General features: G+C 39.4%; 1 protein-coding gene across 5 annotated transcripts in view; it reads right to left on the bottom strand.

Annotated features, from left to right (window-relative positions):
* TMCC1 (transmembrane and coiled-coil domain family 1) overlaps positions 1-15,535 on the bottom strand; it is a 249,804-nt gene that overhangs the window by 179,130 nt on the left and 55,139 nt on the right. For 4 of the 5 annotated variants that reach the window (XM_033210825.1, XM_033210824.1, XM_033210823.1 and 1 more), the window contains exons 3-4: positions 5,848-5,900; positions 886-1,591 (exon numbers count right to left, since the gene is read on the bottom strand). In XM_033210825.1, the coding sequence (XP_033066716.1) occupies positions 886-1,461 (576 nt within the window). In that variant the 5' untranslated portion in view covers positions 1,462-1,591; positions 5,848-5,900. The remainder of the gene's footprint in view (positions 1-885; positions 1,592-5,847; positions 5,901-15,535) is intronic. The other variant, XM_033210827.1, reaches the window with a different exon arrangement.

Genomic DNA, 15,535 nt, shown 5'->3' with positions numbered 1-15,535 from the left:
CCCTCAAACTTCTTCCACTTTTCTCTATCTTCCAGGTACAGCCAGGCATTACAAAAATTTCCCTTTCCTTCTGCCCTTACTATAAGTGATCCAAAAAGCTCCCCTCATTGCAGCCTAATATATACTGCTTTTCCTAAATCTGGCTACTCCAGATTTCCTAAATCAGGAACTCCTCAGTTTGTCCAGGCTCCATAACACTGAATTTCACTTGTTGTCACTATCTGCATGGCTACGTGTATCTGAGTTTTTAAACCCTAGCAGGACTATTTATTCTATGTGCCTCAACTAACCGTAACTGAGTTATATGGAAAAAGTTTCTCCTAGATTTAATATGCCTGGTTTTGGGTAAACCCAAAACAATCTCTTTATTAATAGTACACTATAATAATGTATATGCTCTACTGTGGCATACAAAATATATAATGAATGCTGTTGATGTACTACAAAGTATATGAAAATTATAACCAACTTAGTGTACTTCCATGGTAAGCACAAACTCAGATTCTAGAACTTTATTCACTACATTTATTAATGTAAGAAAGCCATTTCCATGTGCAAAATCAAAACAATAAGAAACAAAGCATCTTTATTCCTCCACCATAAAACTGACCCTCTTAAATAAATATACCGCAAGAATACATGAAATATACTTAAGGTTTTAACGAAAGGATAAAATACAGCAATATGTTAGGAAGGAAATAGGAATATAATTCTAAGCATTCATTCATTAGCTATAATTATTATTTACCCATTTGAAATAGGAAAAAATGCTTTTACCACAACTTTAAGGTATTTGCTAACTTTTTAGTTACCAAAGGAAAGTCTGGAGAGTCCTAGGTATGAAAAACAGTAAGTTAACAGAAAAACAAAATCTAACAAACTTACCCGCTCCGCAGTTCCCTCCTCTCCCGGTAGACATGCAGCAGCAGCAGCAGCAGCAGCACAAGCTATTTCCATCATAGCAGAGCTGGTAGGGGCATCAGTTGTGGATGAAGACCTGGGTCGGCCTGACTGCATAACAGCTGTCATCTCCTGACCAGACTTCCTGTTGATTTGGGGACTTCCCTTTGGGGCCTCTGGCTTGCCCCGCCTACTATGCAAGCTTGTCCCTCTCTTCATCTTGGGTGGCACTCGAATCTGCTGCAGGACACGATTCAGAGCTGTGGGGTGGGTGGGGACACCATCAATCTCAGCACATGCGTTCTGGTTTTCCAGATCCATTTCAGGTTCTGGATCTGCCTGAATTTGCTGCACATCATGTGGAGACACTGATGACCTCCTGCGCTGGTGCTGGAAGAGATGCTTCAAGCCTTGGCCAATCACGTTAATGTTCTCCAAAGCATTGTGGGTCATTTTAGACAATTTCTGTTCTGATTCTGTCTGCTTTCTGGCCTCTGCATCTTGGGATTTGCCTCCAGGATCAGGGTCCTCAAATAACTGTTCACTGCCCGAAGGCTCCATCAGTAGACTTAATATGCTTATTTGCAAACTCAAAAAAATTTTTTAAACACACCAAGAGTGTCAAATTAGGTAGGCATTTGCTTCAACAGTGACTACGCATGCAGCTGTGAGACGAAGGCTTCATGCCTATCTAATATTAAAAAAAAAAAAACAAAAAAAAAACTTATATTATAAATCCATGCAGAAACTCCAGTGTTAAACAGAGAAAAGCATGCTACTGGCCAAACAAATAGGCACTATCATTAAGCAATCTTTAATCAGAAGATTAAAAGACAGTTTTCTAGATAGTGGGTAATGATTATTTTTCAGAATGAGAGAAAAAGTCCAGAACAAGTACATAGGAAATTAAAACAGCAATGTTCAAAAACAAAAATCCCTACAAGATTCAATATATACAGAATTAGATATTAGAGGAGCCATCTTGGAATGGACACTATAATGGTAGTTGACGTAACAGCCATTGCTTGGGAAATCAAGAAAACAGACCATCAAACAGGTTTACTCTAGGTGAGGCAATTTAATCCCTCTCATTCATAACCAGTTAATTATTCATAGGCTGAAACTCAGTATAGTCAAAGAACAACAGTGAGAAGTGGATATCCCAACCTAACTATATGTGGATTTTAATGGAAAACAGAGTCTGTGTTACCATTCATATTCATCAAGTTCACTGGTAACTAGAGATGACAGGTTTGCTCTTTTGAGAAGAGAATGGAAATAAAAATCCTGTAAGTTGAATTCTCTGCTAAAGCACAAATGACCTTTCTGGCACCATACGAGTGAATGGTTCAGACAGAATCAGAATCAGAGACTACAGCTTTGCTCAGTACCAGCTATCAAGAAAGGAGATTCAAAGAAATCCCTTTCTCTATAGTGTCATCCCTGACAGAAGCTTCCCATATATCCATACAAACTCAAAAGCAAAGTAACTGGGTATGAGAGAAAAGTAGAGAAAAAGAAAGGTCAAACAGCAACCATATACCAGTATTAAATACAAGAAATTAAAAGGAAGCTGAAACTAAGAGATGTAAAATCAACGCAACTGCCATGGTTACTAAAATCACATGCAAAATAAAAAAGGAGGGGGGATGGGAGATGATGAGATTTTTCCTAATAGAGTTTATTTTTGTACTGCATTTGTGCAAATATATAAAACAAAATTATATACATGCACACAAGCTGCTAGAGAATGCAAAATATGATGTAGGAGGTTATTTCCATATTTTTCTTCAACTTTTTGTTTAAAGGACTTTAAAACTCCCTACACTACAACTACTTTCAACAATTTAAGCCACTACAATGAAGCACCATAGTGCTCCTGTTCTGGGAATATGTGGACTTGCTGCCACCAAGTGGCAATCTAGGGAGCCATAAATTAGCTGGATAAAAAGAGTTCCCTGTGAACTCAAGGCTACTAGAGTTTAGTGGAACAGGAATGCAAACTCACTAAAGTTTTCTTCCTGATGACTACTCTCAGAAGACTTTCTTCAAATATTACATGGGCACTGTCACTGTGGCTCCACTGTCCATATTCTTTCATGCCCATGATTCCATCGCCTAACCTCTTCATAGCTGAGAAGCATAAACAGGGAGACAGGGATAAAGATATTTGTCTCTCTCTAGTACCTTCCTACTTTGTAAATGCCATAAAATTGTTTGTTCCTAAATTAGGCAAATGAGTAACAACCATGAGAATGAAGTTTCATTGCCTTTCACCCAAATTCTTTGTGGCTCTACTGAAATCTAGCCATCCCACTGTGGCCTGTTACCCTTTTCCTGATTGTGCATTGCTTTTGTTCATCTCTATCCCTTTGGGAGAGCCAAGAAAGAAACCCTTGCCCTTATTAGATCAATGACTGTCTTAGCCTCTGGTGCAGTTTTCTGGGGCTCCTTGTGGGCAAAAATTTTGCCAATAGTGTATATATTTAATTATCCCCTTCTAACCAAATATGAAATAAACATATAATACAATGTTACTCTGATTTTTTAAAATAATAGTAATTATCTCATCATTCCTCATGAGTTTGGCTGGCTGGCTAATAGTTACGGAATTTTATTTCTAATCTGCAAAGAACAGAGTTCCTCAGAGGAAAAGTGCTAATGTAACCAAAATAATCCCCTATCAGTGTATATCAACTCGTCTCTTCTTGCACTGGGCTATTTAGATCCTGAGAAGATGGGAGGGTGTGAAAGCAGCAGAACAGTACTGAAAAAGTAGTTTACTTTTTCCTCTATTTGCACATTAGCTAATACAACTGACCTTTGTTGTTGTTGTTTGAGGTAAAATGTATAAAATATGTTTATCCCATGAGATTAAAAGACAGCAAGAATAAAGGAATGATGTCAAGGTTGAGGATCATTCTACTTGTCTCATATGCACAGGTACTAGGAATTTATTACTCAGCAAATCTACTTATTTGGGCACTATTATAAACTAATCAACTGGCCATCTGGTTGCTGCTTTAAAAAATAGAGAATGTGGTACATTTTCAATGTCAGTAAATTCATTTGAGATTTCACAAGAATTTATAAAACAATTTATTTTTGTTTTTGTTTTTGTTTTTTTCAGACAGTCTTGCTCTGTCACCCAGACCGGAGTGCAGTGGCACGATCTCGGCTCACTACAGCCTCTGCCTCCTGGCTTCAGGCAATTCTCCTGCCTCAGCCTCCAGAGTAGCTGGGATTACAGGTGCGTGCCACCATACATGGCTAATTTTTGTTATTTTTAGAGAGATAGGGTTTCACCATGTTGGCCAGGCTGGTCTCAAATTCCTGACTTCAAGTGATCCAACCACCTCAGCCTCCCAAAGGGCTGAGATTGCAGGTATGAGCCACTGCACCCGGCCAAATCATTTATTTTCAAATAATTCAAAATGATGATTGATTACAAGGAAATGTTAGCATTTCCTGGGAAAAGCTGGGAGTAAGGTGTTAATTTCCATGCCAAGACTATCTTCACAGCTACAAAGAATAAGCAACAAAATAGTAATAAATTCTGGGATTTTTCAAAGGCAAAACTTACCTTAATCATACCAGCACATAGCCTCACTTAGCAAGCAGCCCTAAAGAAACCTAAATTGAGCTTTAAACATCAAGTTTTAAGGTAAGAATTTTGAAAAACAATTTACCGTACTGATTATAAAATGTAATATGGTACTTACACTTGTAGCTATCATCTGCGTAATAGCAGCACTAAGAAACCAGTTAAGGTTTTGAAGGCTGCTAAAATTTTCTGTAGGCCAATAAAAAATCTTTAAGGCCACCAAGGTCAAATGCTGTGGCAAAAATACCAATAGTGATGTTGCAATAATTAACTCTATAAAACTGCTGACAGAATGCAAGCACAAAAGAAATTCAATAATCTCAAAGTTGTATAGGGACACCCTTCTTTTCTTCTGTATGTCTTACAGAGGCTCAAATGAATATGAATAGTAACTGTTGAACAGTTTATAAAATTTCCCGATTAACTATTTATTTATTTAGAGACAGGGTCTCCCCCTGCCACCCAGGCTGGAGTGCAGTGGCACAATCTCAGCTCACTGCAACCTCTGCCTCCTGGGTTCAAGCAATTTCTCCTGCCTCTGCTTCTCAAGTAGCTGGGATTACAGGCACCCACCCCCACACCCGGCTAATTTTTGTATTTTTAGTAAAAACACGGGGTTTCGCCATGTTGACCAGGCTGGTCTTGAACTCCTGACCTCAAGTGATCCACCCTCCTCAGCCTCCCAAAGTGCTAGGATTATAGGCATGAGCCACCGCGCCCCGCCCAATTAACTAATTTTTAGATCCCCAGTTTAACACAAACAAGTTTAACTGCATAAGCCTATCAAATGCTTTTTGGTAAGAAGGAAATGCTGGCTTCTCTTTTATTCACTCAGCTTCTCTGAAAAGTAAAGTTATTATAAGTAAACGAGAGGGAGAAAGAGAAAAAGGAGCAAAAGGACACAGGACAAAGGGGAGAGGTCGAAGGAGTGAAAGGGGAGAGGTAGAAGGAGCAAAAGGTGAGAAAGGGGGACAAAAAACGCAGTCACCTACCAGCCAGGCATTTCAAATAATTTTGTTAAGTTCTCAGAATTTTCAACAATTAACTTTTCTAGCACAATTTTACTGAAGACCTAATACGCCATTCGCTCACGCTCAGAAAACAAGTGGTTCTAAATTAGTATCAGAAATAAGTGAAAAAATTACGTTTTTAAAATCCATCAACCATTTAGGAGTGTGCTCCACAAAATCATAGCAAATTATATGCAAATTGCCTTGTCTTTTTTTCCCCTTAAGTTTTTCTTTCCAATTTTTTAGTTTTTTGATAAATATGGTGACCAAAGCTTTTTGGTCTGGACGTGAACCAAGTTAAATTTCACTGACTACAAAGAGTTGGATACTTGCCTTCATCACTCTTCCTCAAGCACTTCTAAGGTGTATAATCCTTTTAGGGAAAGCTGAAAAGCAAACATTAAGAATTACAAGGTCAGAAACTTAGATGGGGAAACTTACCTTTTATAGATACGCAGAAAACAACTGAAAGTATATCCAACAAAATGTTAATAGCTGGTAGCAAAATGCAATAGCTCATCTCTCACTGGTAGAAGTAGGGTTTGTTTTTTTCTAGTACTTTCCAGTATTTTCTCATTTTTTGAAAGTATAATCAAGAATAATTACAATCAAGAAAGAAAGTATTCTGGAAAAAATATTAACTTAGCACTTAAAGTGGCAAATATTTTAAGAAGCAATAAATATTTTAACACTATCATAATGAATAAGGAATGGATATTCCATTAATTCTAATCTTAAAGTAACATGAAATATAAAACAGGTACATGAAAACACCACAATTTTATAAGTAAATTTTTTTTCAAGTAGTTTCCTATTCTGCGGCTGCCATTCTCTATTCAAAGGCAATTCTAAAAATCCTATCTTAGGCCAGGCATAATGGTTCATGCCTGTAATCCCGGCACTCCGAGGCAGGAACATCATCTGAGCCCAGGAATTCGAGATCAGCCTGGGTAACAGTGACAGCCCATCTCTAAAACAATTTTTAAAGATTAGCCAGGTGTGATAGTGCACACCCGTCCCAGCTACTTGGGAGATTGAGGCAAGAGGACGTCTTGAGTCCAGGAACTGGAGGTTACTGTGAGCTATGGTTGCACCATTGCCCTCTAGCCTAGGAGCAAAAGCAAGACCCTGTCTCAATTTTAAAACAACAACAACAAAAAAATCACATCTTGGCAATGCAGAGTGACTCACACCTGTAATCCCAGCACTTTGAGAGGCCAAGGCAAGAAGGCTCATTTGAGGCCAAGAGTTCAAAGACCAGCTTGGGCAACACAGCAAGACCCCATGTCTCTACCAAAAAAAGTTTTTATTATTTCTATTTATTTTTACTTTTTGGCTAACCTTCAGTATTCATTAAATTTTTTAAATTACGAACCAGAGCCACCATGTACAACTAAGAATTGGAAGCACCAAATTAAATTTTTCCTGGAACACTTGCTTCTGACAGGTATTACCAGAGAAGCAACTTAATTAGACAAGTATTTTTGAGACATCTGCCATGTACCTAGCATTATACAGACCAAATAAAGCATATGACCTTGCCCTCAAGGAATTCACAATCTAGGAAAGAAAATAAAACATCCATACATGAAACATACAGAAAACAGCACAAAACTACACAAGTGGTGAAGTGTGTAAAAAAGACTGCAATTACCATTAGAAGTCAGGAAGATCAGTTAGAATTGGATTTGTTTGGGAAAGTTTGATGAAAAAAGCAGCAGCTTTTACTGAGCTCTGAAGGATGAGAAGACGGATGAATAAGCACAAAGATGTGGGCCAACACCTTTAGCCAGCAGGCAGTAAACACAGTATGTTTGGGCATACTGTAAAGAGGTCAGATGGACCATACTGGTGGATACACATTTCTGAATAGGGGAAGTAAGATTAAATGGGTAAGCCTGGGAAGTTAAAGAGGGCTTCAAATGTTAGGTAATTATTGAGTATTTATATTAAATTGCATTAAACTGCACTCAGGTGAATATCATCTCTAATCCTCAAAACAACCCACAAGATAAGGGGGTTGCTGAAACCAACCAATTTACAGTTGAAAAACCTAAGGCCAAAACAGGTCTACTGACTAAAATTTTGACTTGATTTAACAGAAAATAAAGAGCCACTATAGGATTTCCAGGATATAAGACATGTTTTAGGCCTAACAATCATGTAAGATGCATGAGAGGAAGAAAAGATGATAATCAGAGAAATTAGGTAAGGAACTTATAATAATTTAGAAAAAGATGACAAGGAAGAGCTGAGCCCATTGGTATGGCTGGGAATGGGTCATAAAAAAGTAAATGGAAAGGAATGAGCACACAAAGTACTGAAGAGTCAACAGGAATTCCTCATACCACTGTAATAGATGTTAAAAAAGCATCTGATAAAACGAGTATTTACAGTTCTCAGCTGGAAATGTATTATTTAAAAGTACAATTCATCCTCCTGCATCTTATTTCAACAACAATAAAATGTCATCCATACTTCATTTAGCTCCAAAGAAATTTGTTGCCTTTTAGCAAACCCTATGGGCTCCCTCTAGACTGTGTGACAGCTATTTCCTTGCATCCAGCCTTGGTAAGTTGTCCCTTATTCCTTTAGACCTGCTTAAATATTTCTCTACTTTCTCACCACCCTGGCCAAAGATGTTACAACTATGAAACTTCAGTTTTCCTTTCTTTTGCACCTCATTTATGCCACAATAAAATGGAAATGTTTTAACTACCCAAGAAAGCTTCTCTCTCTCTCCTTTGATCCTCTTGAAATCCTTTTTCCTAAGGTCCTTAGTGAAGATCTTATTATGACCACTGTTTCCTATTCATGGCTGTGTTTTCATGCTGTCAATAAGTTTTTCTTTTTCAAACATAATTAAAAAAAATCAGTCACGGTTTCTCTCATTCATATATATATATATATTTTAATGACAGAGGCTTTTTCCATCTGTTAGCATATTCTTAGTTTTTCCTAAATAATTATCTAGCTGAACCAGCCCCAACCAGCAACCCATCACCAAGGAGACAGATACTCTGTTTTAGAATCCAGAGAGAGATATCAAACAACATTGAATTATTAAAGCAATAATAACATGTGATGAGGTTTCAAATGTATAAAGAATAAAAATACAAAATCAGAGCATATACTTGGAGTCACAGGGTTCCAAGGTTCTTGTACTGTCCAAGAGTGTAAAAACAGCAAGCAAACTGCAATGTTTTTAAAAAGTCTATTTATTTAAAAAATCTAAAGTGCAGAACCATGTATATATCATGCTACTACTTTTAAAGGAGTACATACTGTATATGCACAGACTATTTCATTCTGGAATGGTGGACTGGTAACTGGCAACTAATGTTGCTCCAGAGGGAGAACAAACACACTAAATAGAAAGCAGAAATAATTAAAATACTCAAATCCAAAAAAGAAGAGAAAACAAGATTACAGAACAAATAAAACATATAAGAAGCAAAATGTAAGATGTCAAATGTAAATTCAAATAACTCAGTAATTACATTAAATGCAATTGGACCAGAAGACAAAAATTAATATTTTTTTAAATTAATCAAAAATTACACTTGAGGCCAGGCGCGGTGGCTCAAGCCTGTAATCCCAGCACTTTGGGAGGCCGAGACGGGCGGATCACGAGGTCAGGAGATCGAGACCATCCCGGCTAACACGGTGAAACCCCGTCTCTACTAAAAAATACAAAAAAAAAAAACTAGCCGGGCGAGGTGGCGGGCGCCTGTAGTCCCAGCTACTCGGGAGGCTGAGGCAGGAGAATAGCGTGAACCCGGGAGGCGGAGCTTGCAGTGAGCTGAGATCCGGCTACTGCACTCCAGCCTGGGCGATAGAGCAAGACTCTGTCTCAAAAAAAAAAAAAAAAAAAAAAAAAAAAAAATTACACTTGAAATTACAGAAAATAGTTGAAAGTATGGGAAAAAGTCATACTAACACACTGAAATGCAGCTGCTCTAGCTGTATTAATTGTATTCAAAGTAGACTAAATGCACAAAAGCATTAATACCTATAAAGGTATAATTTATCAGGAAGATGCAACAATTTTAAATTTGTATGCATGTAATAACATAGCTTCCAAATATATAAAGCAAAACTTAGCAGAATTATAAAAAGAAATGGGAGAAAAAAATCCATAATCATAATAAATTTTGTATTCTTCTCAGTAGGTGATAGAACAAATGACTCAAATAAAGGGAGAGGGTAGAAATACAGATTTGAATAGCACGAACAAACTGGATCTAAATAGATATTAATATGACACAGCACTCAATAATTACAAAATAGATGCTCTTTCAAGCAGAAAGAAATCGTTTACAAAAATTGACCATATGTTGAGCCCTAAGGCAAGTCTCACAAATTTAAAAAAACTTAAATGATACACAGTGTATTCTCTGACCACAATGTGTATTCCTGAGGTTCAAAAAGAGCTGGGAAGAAATCACTTTTTCCTCCTTTTCTTTTTTGTTTACCGCTATCCCAGCCTCTAGGCAATACAACAGTGATGAAGCAACAGCTAAGGCTAGACAGGCACCTAAAAGCCTCGTCTCTGACCAAAGGAAACAGTCCCAAGAGCATGGAAGAATCCCAGTGCAGATAGGAAGATTAAACCAAACATTCTGACAAACTCTGAAGACTGAATGTAGGTTAGAATCAGAGTGTGAAGTCCTCGAGGGCTGCAATCATAGGATAGTTCCCATCTGCTTGTGGGCTTTTCCTCCAGGAACCTCAAAAGGCTCCCTAATGCAGGGGGAAGCAGGGAGAAAGTAGAGAAAGCTCCTCCATCTCCACCCCCGTGGAACTAAGGAGGGAAGAGCAAGCAACAATGCTAAACCAGTCTATTTCCCTTATCTCCCTGTGGAACAAAAGGCTTAATCAGTAAGGAGCAATTTCTGGTGGAATCCCACTACAGCTGGAGGAAAGAAAGGAGGCTGACACCCAATTTTCACCCCTATCCATCTTCACTGTTTCTCTAAAACAGCAATAGCCCTAATGCAGCAGGAAAGAGCTGAAAAAAACCTCAGCTTGAGGATACTATTGAATACCCATAGCAGTTGAGTAAAAGAAGGGAATAGTCTTGTGAAGGCCACATCCCCTAGACCCAGGTTCTACTATCTGCATAAATCTAAGGCTTAACTAGAACATCACAGAACTCCCCTCATCCTCCACTACCTTACTGATAGGCTTTGAGTAAAAACAATGGAATACACCTGAGAGAGCTGCAAGACTCAGACTCTCACGGAGAAACAGCACAAAGGGAAAACCCAAAGCCAAGCAGGAAGACAAGAACAAGGTATTACTGGGAAAATTTGAAGCCTCTCGTTCCCATGGCAACAACAAATGTCAACTCCAGTAACCATAGCAATAATAAACATCAAACATAGACCAATGCCTGAACAGATTAACACAAATCTCCACCCTAAAGGACTTGCAGGGAACTAGCAGTCTTCTATAAGCATATCAAGTATATACCTCAGTATCTCCTGTCATATACAGCACATTCAGCTTTAAACAAAAATTATGAAGCATGGCAAAGGCAGTAATAAAAACACAGCCCAAAGGGACAAAGCAATTATCAGAGCCAGACCCATGTATGACATAAATTCTGGAACTACAAGATAGTAAATTTAAAACATGATTAATATAGTAAAAACTCTAATGGAAGAGGTAGATAACATATGAGATCAGACAGGTAATTTTACAGAGAGAAATGAAAATTATAAAAAATCGAGTGGAAACCAAATTAGAAATAAAGATATAGTAATGACAAATGGCTTTGAGAGGCTTATCAATAGACTTGAAACAGCTGAAAAAAGAATCAGTAAACTTGAAAATAGGCTAATAGAAACTACCCAAACTGAAATATAGAGGAAAGAGATTTTCCTTCCTGGAGAACATACAACAGCTGTGGGAGAAGTCCAGAAGAGACAATAGAGAAGAAACATTTGAATGGCCAAGAATTTACCAAAATTAGTGATAAGACACTAAACTACAGAGTAAGAATAAGAAACTCTGAAAACAGGCTGGGCATGGTGCCTCATGCCTATAATCCCAGCACTTTGGAAGGCTCAGGCGGGAGGATGGCTTGAGCCCAGGAGACTGGCCTGGGCAGCACAGGGAGACCTCGTCCCTAAAAATAAACTAAAAAATCAGCCGGGAATCATGGCACATGCCTGTGATCTCAGCTACTTGAGAAGCTGAGGTGAGAGGACTGCTTGGGCCCTGGAGGTCGTAGCTGCAGAGAGTTGTGAGAGTGCCACTGCATTACAGCCTGGATGACAGGGCAAGACCCTGTCTCAATAAAAAAAAAAAAAGAAAAGAAAAAGAAAAAAAAAAACAAAAACTGAAATTGCCAAACAATACCAAAAAAGGGGGCTGGGCATGGTGGCTCATGCCTATAATCCAGCACTTTGGGAGGCCAAGGTGGGCAGATCACAAGGTCAGGAGTTCGAGACTAGCCTGACTAACATGGTGAAACCCCAACTCTAACCAAAAATACAAAAATTAGCCAGGCATGGTGGTGCATGCCTGTAATCCCAGTTACTCAGGAGGCTGAGGCAGGAGAATCGCTTGAATCTGGGAGGCGGAGGTTGCAGTGAGCCGAGATCGCACCAATGTACTCTAGCCTGGACGACAGAGAGAGACTCCATCTCAAAAAAAAAAAAAAAAAAAAAAGGATATCTAGGCATATCATATTCAAAATGCTGAAAGCCAAAGGCTCTTGAAGGCAGTCAAAGAGGGGAAAATATGTTACGTACAGAGGAATAAGGATAAAGATTACAATAAACTTACCATCAGAAACTTTGTAAGACAGTGGAGTGACAACTTTAAACTGCTGAAAAGAAAGCTGCCCATCCAGTATTCTACATCCAGTGAAAATACCCTTCATAAGTACAAAATAAAGGCTTTTCCCCCAGACAAGCAAAAATAGAGAATACACTGCCAGGAGACCCACCCTATAAGAAATATCAACAGAAGTCCTTCAGGCAGAAAAATATATAAAAGTAAGAAGCTTGAATCTACAAAATGAAGAATAAATGAAGGTAAAGTATATTTTTAATTTTTCATTGCTCTAAAAGATAACTGCTTAAAGCAATAACAATGTAATGGATAAATACCACACAGGTAAAAGTAAAATGCTTAACAACAGCAGCACAAGGGAAAAGAGGGAAGAACTGGGAACACACTACAACTATACTTTAACTAAATGCGAAGTGGTAAAACACCGGAAAAACTCAGGTTATTTAAAAATGTATAATGTATAATGTAAACCAAAAGGCAATCACTAAAAACCTTTTTAAAGAAATGTAAGTGATAAGTCAATAGAATAAGTAAAATGGAATTTTAAAAAAAATCACACCAAAGAAGGCAGTAGGAAAAAAACCACCCAGGCGCATGCCTATAGTCCCAGCTACTCAGGAGGCTGAGGCAGCAGAATTATTTCAGTTCAGAAGTTTAAGATCAGCCTAGGCAACATGGCAAGACCTCTTCTCTACAAAAAATAGAAAAATTAGCGAGGCATGGTGGCACACACCTATAGTCCCGGCTACTCAAGAGGTAGGAGGATCGCTTGAGCCCAAGAGTTTGAGACCAGCCTGGGCAACATAGTGAGACCCCATATCTACAAGAAATTTAAAAATTCATCAGGCATGGTGGTGTGCACCTGTACTACCAGCTACTGGGGAGACCGAGGTGAGAGAATCACTTGAGCCTGGGAGGTCTAGGCTACACTGAACCATAACTATGCCACTGTACTCCAGCCTGGGTGACAGAGAGAGACCCTGTCTCAAAAAAGAAGCAAACAACAAATGCAACAAATAGAGAAGAGCTAGCAAGATGGCAGGTTTTCATCTAATTATACTAATAATCACTTTAAATGTAAATAGTCTTACCAGTTAAAAAACGATTGTCAGACTGGGGGTGGGGAGGAAAGCAAGACCAGGCCAGGTGTAATGGCTCACACCCATAATCCCAGCACTTTGGGAGGCTGAGGCAGAAGCATCACTTGAGCCCAGGAGCCCAAGACTACCCTGGGCAACATGGTGAAACCCTGTCTCTACAAAAATATAAAACATAACTGGGCATGGTGACATGTGCCTTTTCCAGCTACTTAGGACACTGAGGTGGGAGGATCGAGTGAACTCAGGTCAAGGCTGCAGTGAGCCATGATCATGCTACTGTACTCCAACCAGGGTGACAGAGTGAGAACCTGTCCCAAAAAAAAAAAAAAGCAAGATCAAGCTATATTTGGCCCACAAGAAGCCTGCTAAGCAAAGATTTAAAAAGGAAAAACATAAAACAATGGAGGAAAAATACCATACAAACACTAATTAATCAAAAGAAAGCTAGTGTAGCCAAATGAATTGCAGGCAAAGTAGATTTCAGAATAAGAAAGACTGTCAAGGATAAAGAGGGGTGATCTGGTCTGGCTCTGTGTCCCCACCCAAATCTCATCTTGAACTGTAATCCACACATGTCAAGGGAGGGACCTGGTGGGAGGTGACTGGATCATGGGGGTGGTTTCCCCATGCTGTTCTTGTGATAGTGAGTTCTCATGAAATCTGATTGTTTAAAAGTATGCGGCAGTTCCCCACCCCACTCCTGCTGCCACATAGGACATGCCTTGCTTCCCCTTCACCTTCTGCCATGATTTTAAGTTTCCTGAGGCCTTCCCAGTCATGTAGGACTGAGAGTCAAATTAAACTTCTTTTCTTTTTTTTTTTGAGACGGAGTCTCGCTCTGTCGCCCAGGCTGGAGTGCAGTGGCCGGATCTCAGCTCACTGCAAGTTCCGCCTCCCGGGTTCACGTCATTCTCCTGCCTCAGCCTCCCGAGTAGCTGGGACTACAGGCGCCCGCCACCTCGCCTGGCTAGTTTTTTTTTTGTATTTTTTAGTAGAGACGGGGTTTCACCGTGTTAGCCAGGATGGTCTTGATCTTGTGACCTCGTGATCCACCTGTCTCGGCCTCCCAAAGTGCTGGGATTACAGGCTTGAGCCACCACGCCCGGCCTAAACCTCTTTTCTTTATAAATTACCCAGCCTTAGGTAGTTTTTGTAGCAGTGTGAAAATGGACTAACACAGAAAACTGGTACCAGGAATGGGGTACTACTATAGATACCTGAAAATGTGGAGTGACTTTGGAACTGGGTAACAGACAGAGGCTGGAAAAGTTTGGAGGGCTCAGAAGAAGGCAGGAAGATGTGGGAAAGTTTGGGACTTCCTAGAGACTTGTTAAAAGGTTTTTACCAAAGTGCTCTTTGTGATATGGACAATGAATCCAGGCTGAAGTGGCCCAAGATGGAGATGAGAGAAATTTATTGTGAACTGGAGCAAAGGTCACTCTTGCTATGCCTTAGCAAAGAGACTGGTGGCATTTTGCCCCTGCCCTAGAGATCCGTGGAACTTTGAACTTGAAAGACATGATTTAGGGTATCTGGCAGAAGAAATTTCTAAGCAGCAAAGCATTCAAGATGTGACTTGGCTTTTTCTGAAAGCGTACTGTCGGCTGGGCACAATGGCTCATGCCTGTAATCCCAGCACTTTGGGAGGCCAAGGCAGGTGGATCACCTGATGTCAGAAGTTCGAAACCAATCTGGCCAACATGGTGAAACCCCATTTCTACTAAAAATACAAAAATTAGCTGGGCATGGTGGCATAAACCTGTAGTCCCAGCTCGGGAGGCTGAGGCAGGAGAATCACTTGAACCGGGAGGCAGAGGTCGCAGTGAGCCAAGATCGTGCCACTGCACTCCAGCCTGGGCAACAGAGTAAGACTCCATCTCAAAAAAAGAATAATAATAATGAAAGCATACTGTCATATGTGTTCACAAAGAGATAGTCTGAAATTGGAACTTACGTTGAAAAGAGAAGCAGAGCATAAAAGTTTGGAAAATTTGCAGCCTTACCACCTAGTAGAAAAGAAAAACCCATTTTCTGGGGGAGAAATTCAAGCTGCTGGCTACAGAAATTTGCATAAGTAAAGAGGAGCCCAATGTTATTCTCCAAGACAATGTGGAAAA

Source organism: Trachypithecus francoisi, unplaced genomic scaffold (genome assembly GCF_009764315.1).
Source record: "Trachypithecus francoisi isolate TF-2019V2 unplaced genomic scaffold, Tfra_2.0 Lachesis_group0, whole genome shotgun sequence".
Taxonomy (NCBI): Eukaryota; Metazoa; Chordata; class Mammalia; order Primates; family Cercopithecidae; genus Trachypithecus; species Trachypithecus francoisi.
The sequence above is the reverse complement of the archived record's forward strand: the minus strand, read 5'-3'. Positions and strand labels throughout refer to the sequence as shown.